The following is a 21132-nucleotide window of genomic DNA, read 5'->3' on the forward strand; positions in this document are numbered from 1 at the left end:
CGGGGAAGAAAAGGTATACAAAAAGTAGATAGACGGAGTTGGAGTAGGCGATGGCACGGATAGGCCACAAGTTCTGCAAGCAAGCGGGCACACAGGCAGGGCGGTTGGCATCACACACAACACAATACAATTGAGGAAAGAATAGCAGGGCGTGCACAGAGGGGGAAGGCGTATGGGACGTTATGATTGCAAACCTTTGATGTCCAGTTCCTTCATCGTTCGGACGGTGGTTTCTGCGAGGCATAAGGGCGTTGTTGCGAGAACATGCGACAGTTGCGAGAGCAGGTGGTTAGATTGTTCGCCAGAAAAAGTTGCCGTAGAAGTAGAAAGTAGAAACAACAAATAGAAGGATAGTTATTAGAATAAACTGTACGGCGGAAGCTGACGTGGGCGTAAACAATTACCAGTTGTGCGAACTTCACTCGACGAAACCAAGCGCGATTCTTCGTGTTTCTAGAATAGCAAAAAGATAGTATAAGCAGAGCCGATCGCATGATCAGGACTGGGTTTGGATCTTAAGAGAAGGAAGGAATTTGGAAGGATCTCAGGTAGGGTTAATTTGAACTTCCACAGGAAGGGGCATTTTTAGTAGGGCGAAAAGAAAGAATCTGACGTCGTCTAGCGCACCTCGAATGCCGATTCCGTTTTCCATTCCTGCACGACAAAGTCATCCGGAGAAAAGTGTGCGATGATCTCCTCCACACTCGCGTGGTTCACCTCGATCATGCGCATAAACGCACGGAAACCGGCCGTGGCAGCCAGCTGCGTCTCGTCCATGTCTGTCTCAGTGAGGATCTCCGTGACGATGTTGGCGTATCCTTCGCGCTCCAGCAACAGTACCATTGCCGACTGTGATTCTGGTTTCTGCAGAGCTGGGAAATTGTTTGCCTGGTAGAAGCTGGTGATCTCACTGACCGTTACACCGTGCTTCACCATGAAGGCGATCGTAGCAAGTTCGCGGAGAGGTGCCTCTCCTGGTCCAAACTCACTGGCCTTCAGGTTGGTGAGGATCTCCTTAACTTCGATAGAATTCTTCACACTCTCCACATCGGAAACATCAAGCTTCTCATGAATGACCATCCGTTCGATCTCCTGCACCGTTTCGGTGGTGACAATCTCCTCGACCAGTGTTTCCACGTGCTCCTTAAACTTGACCGTCGCACGGTCTTTGCTGAGCTTCACGTCCTGCGTCATCTCGGAGGTCGTGCTCGTGGTCAGCGTGGTGGTCGATTCCGAGCTAAACTTGATCTTCTCCTTCAAGGAAGCTTCCATCTCCTGCTTGACAATCTCATCAATCAGTTGGGTTTCTTTTTGTTTTCGCTTCTCCTCCCGCTTCTTGCGCTTTTCGGCCTTCGCGCGGCGCTCTTCCTCGGTCTCCTCGACTACCAACTCGATTTTGTCGATCGCCTTGCCGTTCTTGATACCGGCGCGGCTACCACGCTTTGGACTGCGTGCAGCATCGAGCTCTGCCTTCTCGTCGTCCGACAATGTTGGCACAATGCTTTCGATCAGCTTGGCGATGGATTCGGTTGTGCCAGCCTCATTCATGGCTTTGCACTTGTAGAACCCAAAGTCGGATACCTCCACCGGGTAAATGGTCAGTGTGGAGGTGTTTTCACTCGTGCGAATCTTCGTTCGGTCGTTCGCTATGATGATCTTTCCATTGCGGTACCACAATATATCTAGAATATTAGAAACCAGTGAGTTTCGAGTAACGCTCTGACGCTTTTCCCATGTGTTGATCGAGTAATGTTTTCGCTCGACGCAATGATTGCTTGTGTTGACGAGGTATGCTTTTATGTGTCACTGTGTTCTTCGTTTTGGAGTTCGATACCTTCAATTATGTGAAGTAATCCTGTCATATTTGTTTTGTTGTTATCAAAGCAAATCTACTTAGATAAGCTCTACATAATTTAAAGGATATCGCAAGCTTTGTTGAAACGTGTGACTTGAGATGGCTAGGATACCTGCTTGGTGTCAGATTTGTTTCTGGTATATTCGATGAACGTTTAAATTGTTTCGAGTGAATGTCTTGCGGCCTGCTGAGCTGCTTATCTGGCAGCATGTAAATGACTCGCATCTGTGCCGGTAATGTTGTTGTAATTCGTGTCATGTTGTCCGGTATTGAATGAGTATCGAAGAGAAACGATTGTCCTACCTGGCATAGGATTGCCCGCGAAGTGACACTCGAAGAAGCCCTTCTCACCAAGCATGGCGCGCGAATCTTTGATCTCAACCGAGTACGATGGCGTAGAGTAAGAGGCTGAAACGTTGTTTGTTACGCAATTTGCATAGCACAATCAAGAGGCAAGAAATGCAGAGTGGGAAAGGTTTTCATTAATATCTAGAAGCATACACTGAAAGATAGTTTGGCGTTGCTTAGAAAGAATGCGCGCGGTGGCTGTGGATGTGCGAGGCACTAAGATTCATGCCTATTGCAACTGGAAAGTGTACGTTGTGCTATACTCACCTGGTAGTGTATGCCTTGATGGATAGTGTGTACGCTCACGGACGATGGAGATGAACTAGTATTCTTGTTGGTGAGTGAACACTATTATCTACGTATACTATTTACACAACGATTTACAGTATGACACTACATAGAACATGCATCAACAAGAAAACAAGCTTAACACACGTGTCAGACAGGAAGCATGCATCTTTAGCTTGGTCTCATCTGGTAGGCGGACTGTCACGACAGTACGCTTCCAACTGCAGAAACTCATCCAACTCTTCAGTGCTACTTTCTGTGTGAGAAGAAGGTGACGTGGTGTTAGTAGTGAACAGCAACATAAAAATAACAACGTTAAAAAGGTGCTTAAAAACATTGATAACATTTTATGTGCATTCGATGGACAAACATTGACCAGGTACGTGTTGGACAAACGGAGAAAGCACATTTCTATTCACTCGATTAGAACAACAATAAAAACTAGATTACAATATGGTTTGACATAAGCTTTCAAAACACGACCACATGCAGTCTACTTGAAGCATAGTTGAAGCGTACAGTAATAGTTTATGGTGGCTTCAACTGGTAGATAGTGGCGATCGGTATCCGATCGATGGTGATCGTGAGTTTGTGATGTTGGAACTGTGCATGATCGTGAAGGTGAGAGATAAATTTTGAACTGATCCAAGTATATCGCGACGGATCGAGGTGGTTCGGGATGGGACGGTATAGGTGGTGAAATGGTTTACCTTGCAGTGCTTCCTTCAGTTCCTCCATATGCTGTACCCATTCCGGTTTGCGATACGCTTTGGTTCCGACAATTTCTGGAAGCGTACAAGAGAGTAGAGATCAGTAACTTGCAGTGGTGTGCACCGGCATGTATCAGGTGTACGATACTGGTGGAATTTCCGTCTATGTTGAAGTACTGTTTTATTGATCTGGGCAGTTGTGTGAGTGCGTTTTTGGGAGGTGAGTTCTTATATACTGTTTCCAGAATGTGACGCATGTAAGTGGTAGATATAGTTTGGTAGTGTTTTATTTGATTATATTGAGATTGGAAGGTTTTTCTCGGGGATATAAGGAATAATAGGAGGAACAAGAAGAGGGTTATAGAAAAGAAATAAAGAAAGAACATTAGAATTATTGCAGTTCAGTTCAATCATATGTACTACTACAGGCTGTATGGGAAGAGATAGAGAAATAGATCAAATACCATTAGCGCATGTTAGAGAAGTGAAAGCATCCTACAGAATACCAGACAGAATACCAGAATATAGAACTCTTATCTACAAAGTCTACTAGAACCATAAAAAGAAGAAAGCAATATTAGTGAAGCATATCTACAGTAGCCATCATTACCACCGTCCAGTGATGATGGCGCTATTTTCAGAGTGTATGTCACACTCGAAATTAAACCTGCGAGATAAGTACCTTCGACTACCAGTTCGGCTGTTGTCATCGCTACTCCAAGCGCGTTGTGTGCTTCGAACGTAATTTCTCCAGAGTCATCCGGATAGATGTCATTGATGATGAGTATGGAGGTGCCATCATCAAAGTTCTCAATTTGGAACTCCTCCGATGGAATAATCTCCTCGCCCGCCTTTAGCCAGCGAATCTGAGGCTTCGGATGGGCGAGTACCTTCACTTCCAGCTTGGTCAACTCGCGTTCCTGCGTGTGTATGATCGTGGGCAGTTGTTTGACAATCTGCGGTGCGTACTCGATCGGTTCCGCGTACTCTTCGAGTGTTGAAATAGACTGCAAGTAACAGAAAGAACACAACAGTCAGTATCGGATGTCTGATTAATGTTGACACTGGCACCTACCTTATCTGTCAACAAATCTTCTTCTGAGCTGCGGAACTGCTCCGAGTCGGGCACATACTCGAACGGTTCCACGTTGACGGTAGCGCGACATATGGCCTCGCCGATCTTATTGCTGGCCACACACGTATACTCACCCTTATCCTCTGGGAATACTTCACTAATTGTGAGCACACAGCGCCCGGTAGAGTCTTGCTGTACCTGTTTGTCCTTCGTTTCCTGGATCAACTGCGCGTTGTGGTACCAGTGTACTTTCGGCAGCGGCATCGCCACTACCTGGCACTCGAGCGTTAAACACTCTCCATCCATAACACGCGTCGGTTTGATTGTCTCCAAAAACCGAGGTGATATGTATTCGGTAACCTCCTCGGTTTCGATGGTGTCCAGCGTTTGGACGGTCGCAGTGGAGGTTACCGAACCGGCCACATTCTCCGCCCGACACGTGTACGCTCCCGTGTCCCTGCGGGTGAACGACTCGATGATCAGAATAGAACGGTTCTCTTTTGTGACGATGCGCTGTTCGTTGGTCGACTGGATCGCGGTACCCTCCTTGAACCACTGGAACGTTGAGGTTGGGTAGCTCTCAACCGAGGCTTCCAATATGCAAACCTCCGCTTCGGCGATCAGCTTCGGCACTAGCGGCTCGATGAATCGCGGTGCCTTGGCTTCGTCAGTGTCCGTGGCGTCCGAGATAGCAACGGAGGCAGACGACTTAGCCTGTCCGGCCTCGTTAGTGACGGTAATCTCGTACTTGCCACCTCTCTGCCGCGTCACACGACGAATTTCCAGCCGGCTGTAGTACTCCTCGGTGATGATGATTACTTCTTCCTCCTCTTCAACAATTTCTTTGCTATTGCGGAACCACTTGACTGTGGGCATTGGAAGGCCGGTGTATCGACACTCGAACACAAGCGTGCTACCCGTCCGTACGACCTGAGCCTCCAGCGGTTGCACGATCTGTGGTGCAACTGCGGATGGTTTCACCCGCTCCAACACTACCGACTGGATGTAGACGTTTGCCTTACCCACGGCCTTTCCGAATTTGTTCTCTGCTACCACGGTAAACACGACCGGTACATTCTGCTTTGGCCGTTTCACTGTCAGCCGGACGTGTCCTGTGCGTTCTTCATAGTACGTTTCGATTTCCTCTTCTTCCTCCTCGATGATTTCGATCTCGTCACGCAGCCAGCGTACCTTTGGCGTGGGAATACCTGCCACCTGGCACGTCACCGTTGCCACCGTCTTCTGTTCATTTAGCTCGATCTTCAGCGGTACAACGAAGCGAGGTGCCTCACCATGCTCTGGTTTTTCCTGCACGACGATGTTGGCCTTGCTGATGGCTACTCCGGCAACATTCTTAGCTTCGCAGGTGTATATTCCGACGTGGTATGGCTGCACGGTGGCAATCTCCAGGGTGGCCACATCCTCCACCACGTTCATGATGTACTCCGAGTTGGCAAACAGAACGGTGTCGTTGAAGTACCACTGCACCGTTGGGAATGGAACGCCCTCGATGCGGCAACGCAGTTGAACTGGCTTATCCGGCTCGCAGATCTGGGGCTGCAATTTTTCCACAATATTAGGAGGCTGCACCTTCGGCTTGCTTATTTTCACCGTTCGCTCCTGAATCTTTGTCTCCGCGACTTGCTGTAGAGTCGTTTCAATCAATTGACGATCCTCACGAATTTCTTCCTCAGCGATCTTGTCCGTCACTTCTTGGATGCGCTTCTGGGTAATAATTTCCAGTTCCGGTAGCGGTTGACTATCGTCGATGAACACACGACGCTGGCGTTCCTTTTTGACGATATTAGACTGTACGCGAACTTCCAGCTCTTTGCGGAACTCAGCCTGTTCCTCCACCTTAACTTCTTCGATGGGCGTTGGTAATGGTTTGCTTTCTGGAACAGGGCGTGTAAGCGTAATACTCGATCTTGAAATCTCCTGCACTTGCTCTTCCTCTTCCTCGTCCTCTTCCTCTTCATCCTCGGGCTCCATTGCAAATGTGCTAAGTTCTTCCTTGAACACAACGTGCTTCTTGTTGCGCGACTTTCTCTTCTTGGCCGTTTCGCGCGGTGCCAACTCGGGGATAAGGTCCAGCACTTCCTCCGGCACAATATCGACGATCGTCTCGGCCACCTGCGCCGGTTCTTCGGGCTCTTCGAATGTTACCGATTCTTCCACCTCGCCGATACCCGACTCTGTGGGGAGCTTCGGTTTAATGATTTGTTTTTTGATGCGTTTCGTTTTCTTCGTGACGGTCTCCTCAATCTTCACATCACGAACGGGTTGCAGTTCGTGAGGTGCAGGCACTTCTTCTACCAGTGCTTCTTGCGCAGGAACAGGTTTCAACACGACTTCCTCCTGCACTGTTTGTTCTGGTTCGGCGCGTTTCGGTATTGGTTTCAGAGTGACTTCTTCCTTGGGAACTTCCTCCTTGGGCAGCTCTTTCTTTCCACGACGCCAGGGTGCTGGTTTTGGTTGCTCAGGCTCTGAAAGCTGAGGTTCTCGCTGAACAATTGTTGGTTCCTCGGTCGGTTTTGGAGTTTCTTCTTTCGTTGGTTTAGGAATCGGCTTGAGCACTACCTCTTCCTGTGGAGTTTCTGGCAGCGGCCTTCGCTTGCCTTTAGGCCATTCCTTTGGCTCCTCTTCTTCTGTTGGTGGCTTCTCCTTCTTTCCGCGACGCCATGGAGTTACTTCGGGCACTTCCTCCTTCGGTGCAGGTTCTGCTTGCTTCGGTTTGATTGTAATCTGCTGCTCTGGTTCTGGTTCAACCTCTTTAGTGGGTTTTGGAATTGGTTTCAATACTACCTCCTCCTTAGGTTCTTCTGCTAGAGGACGCCGCTTGCCTGTGGGCCATTTCTTTTCTTGCTCTTCCGTTTCAACTGGCTTTGGCTTTGGCGTTCTTCTCCATGGTGGTTGCTCTGGAGCAGCTTCCGGTTGCTTAGGCAACTCTTCAGGAACGTGTTCTATTGCTTCTAGTTGAACGTCTTCTTGCTCCGGAATATCGGGATAAAGTGGTTTTTCTAAAGGTTCCACTTCATCCTTTCGTTTTGGTTTCTTCGCCTTCTTTGCAACAATTTCCTTCACTTCAGCAACTGACGTCGTGTCAGCTGGAATATCTTCAATTTCCGACTTTTGTGGCACCGGTTTCAATGATATCTCTTCCAACGGTTCTTGGGGCAGTTCCTTAGCCCTCTTTGGAGTAGGCTTGAGTGTAACCGTTTCCATAGTCGTAGGTTCAGGAGCAGGAATTTCTCGTTTGGCTGCTGGTTTCTTGCCACGACGCCATGGTGGAAGACTTGAGTCTTCTTCTGAAATAGTAGGCTTTTCTAGTTCCAGTTCAGGCTCCGGTTTATCGTCAAGCTGCGGGATTGGTTTCGGTTTAATAGTAGGCTCCTCTGGTACCTTTGGCTCTTCCTCCTTCGTTGGTCGAGGAATAGGCTTGAGAACAACTTCTTCCTTTGGCTCTTCGGGCAGTGGACGCCGCTTACCGGTGGGCCATTGTTTTTCCTCTGCAACTTCTTCTTGAGGCTTTGGCTTCTGTTGCCTGCGCCAGGTTGGCTTTTCAGGCTCTTGTTCCGGTTCTTTGGGCTTAATTTCTTCCAGTTTTTCAGGAAGCGGCATCGTTTCAACCTCAGGAGCTTCTGTAGGAGTGAACTCCAGCTTGTCCAACGACTCTTGTTGAGGCACAGACTTCGATTTCTTCTTCTTGACGATCTTGACCGTTTTTTCTTCCACTTCCTCAGGTTCTGTAGCAGGAACCTCTTCAACAACGGGCTTCTTGGGGACGGGTTTCAAGGAAACTTCCTCAATGGCTTCTTTAGGAAGCTCCTTCTTCTGACGTGGCGTGGGCTTCAGCATAACCTGTTCAACCTTTTCTGGTTCTGCCGGTGCTGGAATAGGCTTCTTCTCTACTGGCTTCTTACCACGACGCCATGGTGGAAGACTTGAGTCTTCTTCTGGTATAGTAGGCTTTTCTAGTTCCAGTTCAGGCTCCGGTTTATCGTCAAGCTGCGGGATTGGTTTCGGTTTAATAGTAGGCTCCTCTGTTACCTTTGGCTCTTCCTCCTTCGTTGGTCGAGGAATAGGCTTGAGAACAACTTCTTCCTTTGGCTCCTCGGGCAGTGGACGCCGCTTACCGGTGGGCCATTGTTTTTCCTCTGCAACTTCTTCTTGAGGCTTTGGCTTCTGTTGCCTGCGCCAGGTTGGCTTTTCAGGCTCTTGTTCCGGTTCTTTGGGCTTAATTTCTTCCAGTTTTTCAGGAAGCGGCATCGTTTCAACCTCAGGAGCTTCTGTAGGAGTGAACTCCAGCTTGTCCAACGACTCTTGTTGAGGCACAGACTTCGATTTCTTCTTCTTGACGATCTTGACCGTTTTTTCTTCCACTTCCTCAGGTTCGGTAGCAGGAACCTCTTCAACAACGGGCTTCTTGGGGACGGGTTTCAAGGAAACTTCCTCAATGGCTTCTTTAGGAAGCTCCTTCTTCTGACGTGGCGTGGGCTTCAGCATAACCTGTTCAACCTTTTCTGGTTCTGCCGGAGCTGGAATAGGCTTCTTCTCTACTGGCTTCTTACCACGACGCCATGGTGGAAGACTTGAGTCTTCTTCTGAAATAGTAGGCTTTTCTAGTTCCAGTTCAGGCTCCGGTTTATCGTCAAGCTGCGGGATTGGTTTCGGTTTAATAGTAGGCTCCTCTGGTACCTTTGGCTCTTCCTCCTTCGTTGGTCGAGGAATAGGCTTGAGAACAACTTCTTCCTTTGGCTCTTCGGGCAGTGGACGCCGCTTACCGGTGGGCCATTGTTTTTCCTCTGCAACTTCTTCTTGAGGCTTTGGCTTCTGTTGCCTGCGCCAGGTTGGCTTTTCAGGCTCTTGTTCCGGTTCTTTGGGCTTAATTTCTTCCAGTTTTTCAGGAAGCGGCATCGTTTCAACCTCAGGAGCTTCTGTAGGAGTGAACTCCAGCTTCTCCAAGGACTCTTGTTGAGGCACAGACTTCGGTTTCTTCTTCTTGACGATCTTGACCGTTTTTTCTTCCACTTCCTCAGGTTCTGTAGCAGGAACCTCTTCAACAACGGGCTTCTTGGGGACGGGTTTCAAGGAAACTTCCTCAATGGCTTCTTTAGGAAGCTCCTTCTTCTGACGTGGCGTGGGCTTCAGCATAACCTGTTCAACCTTTTCCGGTTCTGGTGGTTTGGGCAATTCCCGTTTCGGTCCCGGTTTGCGTCCTCTCATCCATGGTGGAAGTTGCGCCTCGGGCTGTTCTTCCACTGTTGTTTGAGGTGCTTCCAGTACTGGTTCCGATATGGGTTTTCTTTCCTTAGGTCCCCTTCGCCATGCTACTGGCTGTTCGTTAGGTTTCGTGTCTTGTTGAAGCTCTTGCTGTGTTAGTTCTACTTTGAGCAATGCACTGTCGTCCTGTTCGACTACCTGCACGGGTTGAGAAGAACCTTCTTTTGGTCCTCGACGCCAGGGTACTGGTTGTAGCTCTGTATGTTGCTGTGGTGTCTTCGCTTCTTGTTCTTCTGAACGATCCACTCTTAGCATAGCAGAGTCTTCCACCTGTGCATAAGGTAGACGTTCCGGTTCGGGACGTTTACCTCGCCTCCAAGCAACACCAGTTCCCTGGTCCAAGGTAATCTTTTGTTGCTCTTGCTCTAGCGTTGTTTCGTCTCTATCTACCTTAAGCATAGCGCTTTCGTCAGTCTCTACGTACTGTTCCTTTCGGGGTCCACCTCTCCGCCAAGGAACACCTTCAGCTGTTTCCGAGTCTTTATGAGTTGACTCATCTACTTGCTGTTGAATTTCGAGGATGGAAATGTCCTCGTCGTGTTGCAATTTTTGAACATGGTAGTCCACATGATCGATGTCTTCCCGCTCGCCGATAATCGCTTGAACCATCTCTTCCATGTGATGCTCAGAGATTTCTTGCTGTTCGCGTTTCACCGTCTTCAGTTCAACTTTCTCCAGCTGTTCCCGCTTCACCTGCGGCTTCTGGATTTGTGTCGGCTTAAGCTGTACCGTTTCTAGCTTTTCTTTTTCGATTTTCTTACGCTCCTTGGTAGTTTTCTTCAGTTTCACCACCTCGGCCGTCCACGGTTTGATCTCTTCACGCTTGTCGATCGATAGTGATCGGTCGCGTGATGTACGGCGATCCTGTGACGCACGACGCCAGGGAGCGGCAGTGGAGGTCGGGCCTCGGGATAAGCTTCGAGACCGTCTCCAGGGTAGACTCTCATCACCTTGCGGGACGAACTCAGTGTCTACCACCTCGCTTACCTCGGTACTACTATCGTACGATCCATCACTCAGCCGTTGGGCAGTGGCCGTGGCGGTGGTCGTGGTGGATGATGAAAACTGTTGCGCCTGTTGCACATCCTGTTGCTGTTGGAGCAATACTCCATCGGCACCGTGCACCTGTCGCAGCTGCTTACGGCGCTCTGCGCGGAAGAGGGAAAAAGTACGAGAAAGTGTACGGTTTAGCAAGCTGATCACCGCTGTACACTGTATGATCGCATCGAGGACAACGTTAGTCAATGCTTAGACCTTCCCAAAGCAAAACACACACGCACCGCACCGCGCAAGCAGGTGTGTATGGTAGGGGATGTGGAGTGTGTTTTTGGAGGAATTCAAAATTTATGAAGCCAACAACGCACCGATGCCAAGCGAGGACGGAATGCTAAGCGTAAACAGATGGCGTTAGGAGCAGGGCACCGTGTTCGCCGTCATCCATTCTTCGCGGAGTGTCTTGCTGCAGGTTGTTATTTTGCACTTTGCGTAGCGTCCGAAGGTGTAGCGAAAGGTGAGATGATAGGTTATTTTTAGCGGCAGGAATTTCTGGATTAGGTCATCAAGGGATTGGCGAAGCTTGCGGTGGGTAATATGGCCGCCTATGCAGTGAAGCGGGTTCGTCATGGTTGATGGAATTTAATGGTACTGGCTTTATTGTACCTGTGCGCGCGCTATGAGCACTCGGTAATTTGGCGAAAATCTAGAAAAAAAGAACCCTATCTCGTGTCTGACTCAATCGACATACCGCAAGGTTTCTTGTTCTACAGTGAAATGCACCATCGGTTTTTGGCTTGGTTTGGGAAGAAGTAAGCACGCGTGGGATTGCTCATGATGCCTTTCCTCCTACTTAGTGCAATAAGACGATCCTTCAATTAACATTCTGTTATTGCCAGAGAGAGCAAGTCTAGATCAAGTTGATGGCCAACGAGGAGCGATTAGTCATGGTCCACAAATGGCGGTAGCCTTGGAAAACGACCGAACTAGTTGACGACACTGTCGAAGGCTAGTTTGTGTGTCATTTGTTTTGTTTACCTCGTTGACGAAACAACAACAGCCGCAATGATTCACTGGTCTATGAGTGTAGGAAGCATTTTGTGAGCAATGCTTAGTAATCGTAACAAATCCGGACATCCTTCACCGAAAGCTACTATTTATGTCCTTAACCTTGAACTTTGTGAGATACCTTGGTAGTAACGTGTTGTTGAAGACACGTGTTTACGCCTTTTATCTCTCTCACACACACATCGATTAGAAACTATTGTAGCTCGCGTTAGCGAAACTTGAGTTATCACTTTCGGGAAAAAATCCTCATGAAACATGAAACTATGAATGAACCATTCAAGTTTCACACACCAAGGAAATTCTAACGCATCTTTATCTTCTGCTTACGAGTGAGAAAGCCATAAGGCCCCGTTAGCAGATTAATTTGATGACAGGGAGCAATATAAATTATTTTTCATCTCAGCAAATTATCCCCACCTCTATCAGAGTTGGCTAGGACATCCCACTCAACAACTTCGGTCTTCCGATGGGGACCGTCAACGATCGCTCAGACGCATTCTTCGCCTCAATTAAAGCTAATCTTGTAAATTTTGTTAGACATTTATCACTCCTCGTGGTGATCGAACTTCCTGTCTAGTGAAAAGCACACAAACAAGACTACAAAAAAGAAGACAACAACAAGAGCGACACGAGTCGTTTCATATTGCATCAAAAATAAGTTGCGTTTCAACGGTATCACCTAGGGAGAGGATCCTGGGATAATGCGAATCAGTGGGTGAATTACCCATGAGCTTCTCATGTTATCAACTGTTTGCGCAATTGAAAGTGAGTGACAAGAAGATGGAGAAAGGGAAAGTAAAAGAGGTGCACTAGAAACGTACATATATTCCCAACTGGTGGTGTTCTTGTTCCTAGAGGACGAAAAGAGTGCACTCAACTGTGGGAAATGGGGTCATAAATCGTCCCACTGTGCAGATAATCGTGCGTTGAAGATGTCATGTCATGGGGGAGGACGCCTCCGTGGTATAAACGGCGGTACGCACGACTCAAAGTTGACAAGCTCTGACAGCATCTGAAATACCCGGGTTAAACCCAAGAACCGGTTCACAAAAAAAAAAAAATAGGAGAATTAGCCACAATGGCTGTCGAACCGTTTCGAAAGTGACCAGGGCGAACGTCGTGCGTTTAATTTTAGATACTAGCTCCCGCTCAGTGGTCGCTCTCACGAAACGGTTTGCGCTCACTCGCGCCATGATCGCGCCATGGGAAAGAGCGTGAGTGACCCTTATTAATTATTTTCGGCATTTCTTAAAATATCTCACTATAACGCTGGTGAGCGGCCGGATGAGTGCACGATTTTTAGCAGGAGCGCCTGCGCAGAGCAGGACAACATCAGGCCTCAACGGGCGGACACCAAGCGCTCTCTTTTCAACCGATCGGTCACTTTTAGTCGACTCGGTGTGGTTAGCTCGGTTGGACGGGTTTGTGAAACCGGTTCGGTCCAGGCAGGGGCCAAGGGCTTCTAATGCTGGATCGAACAGTGAGGCGATTGGGGCCGGGGCAGACACAGGGGGTCAGAGCGTGTAGAATTAATCAGATTTTCGGGGAGCTACTTCTAATCGCGTGACGTTTCAGACTCGTTGCTTTGCGTCGTGTTTACTCCGTGTGTACGAGTGTGCCTGTGTAGGAGGAGGTGACGCGAATGACATGTTTGTCAACACCGATGTCCTGTGAAAATGTGAAATGTTTCCTAAACCCCTAAAATGTCTGTTTCACCGTAGCGGGTTTAGAACTTCCGGCTCGAGAGTGATTAGTGTACAAAGCGTGGAGAGTGGAAAAGGTTCGGGCTTATTGGAAGGCATCAGGAAAAAATTGAAATGAAGTGGGCGAGTGTTTTTTTTTGTTTGAATTGTTTTGTTATAAATGTATTACTCTCCAGTTCGGTTTTATTGCTTACTTACAAACGTATAAAAACATACATATAATTAGTTTACCGATCGCGCGCAGCATAGTGACAAAAAGGGGATTGGAAGGGAAAGTAGGGACATTATCTTAGTGTTAATGCGCGATTACACCGTCTTAATGTGAAAAACTGTGAGTGTTTTATGTTTAATTTGTTAATAAATAAATCTTAACACTAGCTAAGTAACACGGCAAGCTGTAACAACGAAAAAAAAGCGTTGGAACCAATCGAACCCGAACGTCGAGTTCTGTTCGACGAGACTAAGCCTATTAAGTGATCGACGAGAATTCGACCTCAGAACTTTAGCGACAAGATCACACACATCTTCGTGGCGGTAGCGTAGTAACAAGCAAAAACAAAGGAGCAGTAGTAAAAGTGATCGCAGCAGCAACAGAAGTAGCAACAGCAACAGAAGGAGTGTCAAACTGCATGCAACTGTCAGACGATGCAGCGGCAATGGCGGTAATGGCGGCACAAGATCCGACATGTCTGCCACAACTTGACAAGATAAGTATTTCGTTTCAAAGGCATTTGTGTGTGTTACCAAACAAATTGCTGCAGCGTTAATTTATCGTTTTGCCTCGCGTTAAACACACAAAAACAGCACACAAGATCTATTACACTTCCCAGATGGGGGCGCCTGATTTTGTAAGCCATGCATATCGCTTTGACTTTCGTAGAACGTTCGGGGTCATTCGCCCGGTTTGTACGTGCGGTCAAATTAGCGTAGCAGGCTGCAAAGGAGCGGGTTAAAGGACGTCGACATTTTGTAAGAAAAAAAACCACTCACTCTCACACACACACACACACACACACACACAATCATAACGAAACAAAGCGGCGATACTATTTTTAGCTATTTTTTAAAACACAAAAGAAATTTGGCGGTTTATGCGTGTGTGTCTGTTTTGTTGTTGTCGTTGTTGATGTCATAAACAAGTGCACGTACGCATACAAACTGCAACCATCTTGAGGACGCTGCAGCAAATTGTGGTTTGGGTAGCAGTTGGCTAAAGATCATCCTTACTGACGCTAGAATTTGTTTCTTTTTTGAACAGGATACAGGTGATGGCGAGTTGGCGCCAACCGAACGTGAGGAGACCCTTTTGGAGGCTAGCGATTGCAAGTTGTTAACTTTTACTGCCTAATCAGCATTCGCTACCAGGGTTGGAAGTAAGGCTCATCTCATCAGGGCAAGTGCATACATCAGTCCGTCCAACGCAAGTCTAACAAACGACAGTCCCTAACAAGAGGCAGGTGTGACAACAATAGCGCACGGCACGTCATCGTCCAAAAACAAACCAACCAAGCTAGATCTAGAGGAGCCGCGCGCGTGGGGACTGCTTCGTCATTGTTTGTTCCAACAAAATGACTCAACCGGCTGAGACATCCCTCGGGACATCCTCACTAAGTAACGCGATGATTTAGGATGTGAATTCACCTACACCTACCGGAAGCCCGGAGAACATTCTAGAATAATTTTTGGGTTCCCGCATATGTCTACTATCTGATCACGCTCACGAGCTCACGGTCGAAGTCTAAACAAATCAAACATCGAGAATTCGGTTGCTGGCGCTTTGAAGTTCCAATATATACTCCATTCCTGAAATCTCTTGAGTCCAAGGCAATTGAAAGATGCCTATCTTGCCCTACACGCTCCATACTGTTACAGTGTCCAACATCGCGCATTTCGTTGCTTCCCTCTTGTTATGCTCAGTACCCGGATTCGAACGATCATTCTCACGGACGGCTTCACTTGTTTGCGTCCCTCCGTTTCAGCCAGTACCCGGTTGCGGGATTTGTTTGGGGAGATGTAGGTTTTGTGCTAACGAAATCTATTTTAGTAATGAAATCTTTATTGCTAATTATTCAGCTCGAAAGAAGCACTAGACGCCGCACAAAGATTGAAGCATTTTGGGGTGTTTTTTTGTGTTGGGGAGAAGAGTTACATAATTGTTTCCTGCACGCTATCCTTCTTCATCCTGTCCTAAAGCTTTGCTTCTCGTTCCTCCACTTCCTCTGACCGCCTTTTTATGTTTGATGTTTGACTAAAGAGTACTTCTACGTTTTGCAAACCCAATCAATGTGTATCACCGCCACCGTAAAGATATCGATCAATTGCGCTTCAAGGTAAGTAAGACCGAGTAATAAATCGTGTGTAGTTCTGGTTTTAATCTCTCTTCATGCGCAATAAAGTAAATTAATGAACCGTGAAAGTACATTTCCAATACACACCAACCAACAAAAAATGAAAGCGAGCCTTTAGTTACTGTACATCTTCACTCATCATCCGAAAATCAATCGAAAGAATTCTTGGAAGAGAAAAACACAAAAAAATCACATCAGCGCCCTGCAGTAAAACAAACAGATTAAACACCTTCGAACCTCAACCCGAAGGTCAGCATGATTCATGCTCCAGAAGCAGATCCAAATCCGCGGCAGTCTTCCGGGACGCGATCGCTTTTCCGTGTGCAAACATGCTTACCACATGTGGTGGCCATCATCACCGGCAGCAGAGGTGATGTGGCCGTTAAACAGAACGCCACACGAAGCACACGGCGTCCTATAATTAGAACAGTTCGCCGTGTTCGCTTGCCGTGTGGAAAAAAAACAGGGAAAACAAGCAAGTCTCACTCGGCGTGGGGTGCACCGAAAAACCAAATCTCATCAGGTTTGTCATCAGCATCCGCTCACCTTACGGTGGTAGCATAAATGCGCACCGTTGGGATGTCTAGGAGATGTGGCAAGAGCCGGCGTGTCGGCGCGACGCTGACTCAACTCCCGGGCGTTGGAATATTCCAAACGGGTGTGTGCACACACCTTTACAACGGTCCGAATCGCATCCGAACTGCACACGGCACGCACGGCGGCGGTATTTGACCATCGACTCTCCAAGCAGACGACGGTGGCCACGTATAATTAGGGTAGGGTATTGCATCGCTTTTCTACCACCGCCCTTACTGCCGCGATTCGCCCACTGAGATGCACAACACGACACCGTTGCTCAGGGACGTTGCAAAATTCTTCATCCAAAAGTTAAAATGCACCTTCACGCATGGTGCGGCCATGAGAATGTGACGTCGGCGATCTTCTCATCGCAGAATGCTGCATGTTTTGCGAGACATTGTGATGGACGCTGGCTATTAATCTTGCTGAGCGCAAACGAATGCTTTACGGTGGAAGATGCTGAGGATTTTCTGGGTTTGCTTTTTTTCTTTTGGCATAATTTTAACACCCTCACACCACAAGCAGAACGAACGAACGAGCGATTGACGGGTCGACGACATGTGAATATGCAGGAAGATCGTGTACGCGCGTAGGTGATTCCACGGAAAATGGGAAAATCGTGTACATGTGTGCATGTGTTATTTTTTCGAAGAAAATACCAAAAAGTTAGGTTGATCAGCAAAAGGAAGAATTGATTATTTAATCAATGTGTGTTTTCATCTTTCTTTTTTCCTTTCTTCAAACCGAACCTAATATTTCAGGACGTTTCACTTGATGCCAATCTCGCAACGGATGGTGTACAGGGATGGATTCGTACACTGTCGGGGTAGAATTTTGTTGTTGGTGTTTTACACCAATTAACGGAGAAGTTATGGCGACCGGGTTGGAGAAGGCTTTAACTATTGGAATTTGGAAATGGCCACGGAGTCAAAACCGGTGACGGCTCACAAAACGATTCCTCGCACGCATGTGTGTGTGTCATTCGATCTATTTTCATTGCTAAAAATAGCGAAGACACTGGTGGGAAGGAGATGTCCCGACGATGGCGGGATCTCGTTCCCCATTTCGTATCGTATTGTGCTCGTGTGCGTGTTTCGTGGTGTATGTGTGTTGGATGTGTTCGATCATTGGGGTGGTATCAAGTTTAGAGGAGGGTAAAAGAACCTGCCAGTCTCTTATCAGTTCGTTCGTTTGCTTGTGTTGTGTAACGCTGACGTTACGGCTCTACCCTTGGGCGCCATATTGACAAAACGCTTCCTGTTGGCCTTTCCCTCTTTTTTATTGTGTTAACATTATCCTCAAGCTATAAAAAACTAAGCTGGCCTAATTATGCGCGGTGTGTATAATGTGTCAGTTAAGTCGATCATTAAAATCAGCAAAGCTTACATATCATGTGGGAAGAGGATACTACCTCTGCTAGACGTATAAAAAACAGCATCAAAAAACATGGCGCGTTATTATAAATATGTAAATAGCTATTCTCTTCTCCTCTTTGGCGTTCCTTGCATTTCCAACTCAACGTACGTGTTTCTTCCATTCTAAATGTTTTTATGTTATAACGGTTTTTTTTTCACGAACGCTTTTCATGTGATGTATGCACTTGCACTAGGTTTTAAGATTTGGGATTTTAACATTAAGCTCTCCAAACGGTTTGTTGACAAATAACGACAAAAACAAATAAACAATGTCGCCCCAAGCAGAAAGACACTTGTGGGGGTAAGTTGTTAGAACAATAGTTGCATCCTCTTTGTGTTCCTCTGTTCGACGTTCTTGCCCACTGCTCGCTACTCGTCCACAAGATGGTGTCACTTTGTCGCGAACTCTAACTTGTAGAACGTTTAGTTGTTCTTTTCGTTTTGGTTAATAATTGTCTCAGCAAAGGAGCTGCTCCATAGTGCTCCAGAGCTACAACTGTTGCTGCTGCATATTAAAGCGAAAATACCCAAACTTTTTGGGGGGGGAACAGTAAAGGCTAGGCTATAACAAAAAACAAGGTAGCACAACAGCAAAACAACAATCTGCTCCGTCCACTTAAATCACTTTCGTAGAGAAGGGATTTGACGTCTACTGACAGTTAAGTGAAGACATTTATGGAGATTTAAGTATTCGAGAGACGTATATAGTTTAATGGGAGAAAGAGTGGGATGTCGTCAGCTTGCTGGGAGCTGGCAGCTTGCGCGTGGCAGGACTAAATTATTTACGGATGGTGTTTTGCTGTTTTTGTTTTTTTTTGCAGGTTGGTTGGTTTTTGTTTTGGTTCTACTGAGTATTCTTACTTTTGACTATCAGTTTGGCGGACGTTTCGACCTGCCCGGCGGATGTGGTCACACGGCAGGTGAAGGTACCGGAGTCTTCCTCGTAGGTCGTCCCGATCAGCAGCACGGCATTGTTGCCCTCGTTGATCATCTGTGGGTGATTGGACGGAGAGGAACATCAGGCGAGCATTAGAATCAAGTCACGTAAAACGGTATGTTCAATTAGCGATCGTAGATCATAGTTGTCAAAATTTGATTTAAACGTCGATGGGCACTGGTTGGCATTGGGACACTTGCCAGCTATCGTTTCGAAACTGAGCTAACATTTACACGAACACGCGTAGGAGTGTTGACGGACAAACATAAGTCATAAGTTGTGTGGCAAGGTAATTAAATGGCGAATAGCTGCTGCTTGGCAAGGTCTCATCAACAGCTGTCCCAGTTTGTTAGCGGAACGGGTCGGTGAAAAGCGTGAAACACCAAATCCAAATGGAAGGTGAGGCCAACCGGAACGAATAAGGCTAACTCTCTGATCTGGTGGGTGTGACATTTAACAAGATCATCAAACACGTGTGCCAACAACTTCTCATCGATCACCGGTAGTGTTCCAGCACGGCGATCGTACAGACGTTAATTAAGACATATCGTTCACGGTCTCAATTTTGGCACTGAGTCTTCTAACGAACTCTACCACGAACGACCATTAGATGGGCTGTGGTAGTATTTATATGCTCGATAAATCAGCGTAATGAATATCCCAGGAGCTTACCTGAAAATCGGGTGACTCCGGAATCAGGAGACCCTCGCGCAACCACTGGACGGTCATTTTGGTAGGTTTGCCGACAATCGTTGTCTTGAACTGGGCCGGCGAACCCTCGTCCACGATGCAATCCTTCATCTCGCCCAGCTTTGGACCGGCGTCGGGCATCTCCGGTGCCACCACCTTCAGCGTGGCAGTCGTGTGAACCTCACCGCCCGGGTTCGATGCAATGCACAGGTACTGACCCTCGTCCTCGGGGAACGCCTCGGTAACGATCAGCGTGAACGCATCCCGATCCTTGCCCATCTGGAAGTACTTTGAAGGCTTGATCTGCTTGTCGCCCTTGAACCACTGTGCGGTCGGTGTCGGTTTGCCGGTGACTCGCGTGCGGAACTCTACCGACTGGCCCTCGGGCACGGTTTTATCCTTGAGCGGTTCTACCAACGTTGGCGGACGCTCCGTTCCGGGTGTGGCTGGCTTCTCAATGATGGGCGTAACCGGGGTATCCACGGTACAGACCGCATCACACCGTGCCTCACCGGCACCATTGATGGCAACACACTCGTACTTCGCCCCGTCTTCTGCGTACGCCTCAATGATCAGCAGCGTGTAGTTGTTGTCCTCCTCGAGCATCTTGTACTTGATGTTCGGCGTCAGCTTCTGACCATTCTTCAACCAGTACACATCGAGTGGCTTCGTGCCGGTAACCTTTGCATCGAACCGTGCCAACTGTCCAGCCGTGACCGTCGTGTCGCTGATAGTGCTCACAAAGCTGGGCGGAATCACTCCACCACGACCCTGTTGACGGCGCTGCTCAACCACCAGGTTGGCGCTACACTTCGCAGTACCTCCCCGGTTCTCCGCAATAACTGCAAACACGGCCGAATCTTCAAGGAACACCTGGCGAATGATCAACACTGACTTCGTTCCGAACGTGTGGATCTGGAAGTCAGCCGAGTTGTTAATCTGGAAGTTTTCGCGGAACCATCGCACTGTCGGCGTGGGTTCACCGTCGAACTCCACCTCGAACCGGGCCTGCTCGTTTTCGAACGCACGGCACGGTTGAATCTTGCGCGTGAACACTGGTGGCTTGGTCGGCTGTACCGGCCCTTCCACCACGCGTTCCTGCGTCGTACCCTTGTGCTCCATTTCGGTTGTCTCGGTGGCGGTGATCTTGCGGATGATCTCCTTGTCATCGTACACCTCCTTCTGGGTTTGCTTCTGCTGCGAGATGTGCACTTCCTTGCCCTGAACGGACGTTTCCGTCGGTTCGGGAATCAACTTTTTCTTCGGGGCTTCGATAAGTTCCACGTTTTCGCTCTCCTTAGTTTCCTCGCTGAAAGGTGCCACGATAAAAGGGGGGATGGTGAGAGATGGTGTCAAGTATTTCCCACCATATCGCATATACTTACAGCGTTTGCTCGTAGGCACTTGCCATACCCTTGGCGATCGATTGACTCACAACCTTCTCGCCTGGGATCGCAAACTGGTGCTTCTCTTCGCGCATCTTTTGCTCCTTGGTGAGCTGCTCAGTCTCAAGCTCAGCCAGCTTGCTGTAGTACTCCTCGCCCTTCTTCTGCTTGACCGTCTTTTGCCATTCGGTCTCGCCGTCCTTTTTGGACTTTGCCTTCTGCACAACCTTGGTGACGCGCTTCTTCTTCGCCTTCTCTTCCTGCAGCGTCACTTCCAGATCCGTCTCATTACGTCCCTTCTGATAAGCGACTAGATCGTAGTCGTACCATGCTGTTAATCAGATAATTAGGGTTGGAAAAACGGATTGGGTGATGGTGACAACAGAACGCGCAGTTCGTGAACAGACCGTACATGGAGGGGAACATCCCGCCTGACGAGCGGGACGAATCCGACC

At 47.9% G+C, this 21132-nt stretch overlaps 1 protein-coding gene and 1 long non-coding RNA gene across 28 annotated transcripts in view; one reads left to right on the forward strand and one right to left on the reverse strand.

Moving 5' to 3' along the window:
* The window catches only part of LOC118512126 (titin), a 138143-nt gene that overhangs the window by 42125 nt on the left and 74886 nt on the right, over positions 1-21132 (reverse strand). For 20 of the 27 annotated variants that reach the window (XM_036056115.1, XM_036056111.1, XM_036056110.1 and 17 more), the window contains 6 exons: positions 20678-21008; positions 19275-20601; positions 18527-18656; positions 4277-10707; positions 3884-4208; positions 3202-3276 (listed from right to left, as the gene is read on the reverse strand). In XM_036056115.1, coding sequence (XP_035912008.1) covers positions 3202-3276; positions 3884-4208; positions 4277-10707; positions 18527-18656; positions 19275-20601; positions 20678-21008 — 8619 coding nt within the window. Of the gene's footprint in view, positions 1-194; positions 234-404; positions 454-627; positions 1683-2158; positions 2264-2499; positions 2748-3201; positions 3277-3883; positions 4209-4276; positions 10708-18526; positions 18657-19274; positions 20602-20677; positions 21009-21132 lie in introns of those variants that run through there. The other 7 variants (XM_036056130.1, XM_036056129.1, XM_036056127.1 and 4 more) reach the window with 5 other exon arrangements.
* On the forward strand, positions 13151-18208 carry LOC118512130. Its single transcript, XR_004906246.1, has 2 exons — positions 13151-13253; positions 13342-18208. It is a non-coding gene; the product is annotated as an uncharacterized LOC118512130 (long non-coding RNA).

The sequence above is a fragment of the Anopheles stephensi genome, chromosome 3 (assembly GCF_013141755.1).
Source record: "Anopheles stephensi strain Indian chromosome 3, UCI_ANSTEP_V1.0, whole genome shotgun sequence".
Classification (NCBI taxonomy): domain Eukaryota; kingdom Metazoa; phylum Arthropoda; class Insecta; order Diptera; family Culicidae; genus Anopheles; species Anopheles stephensi.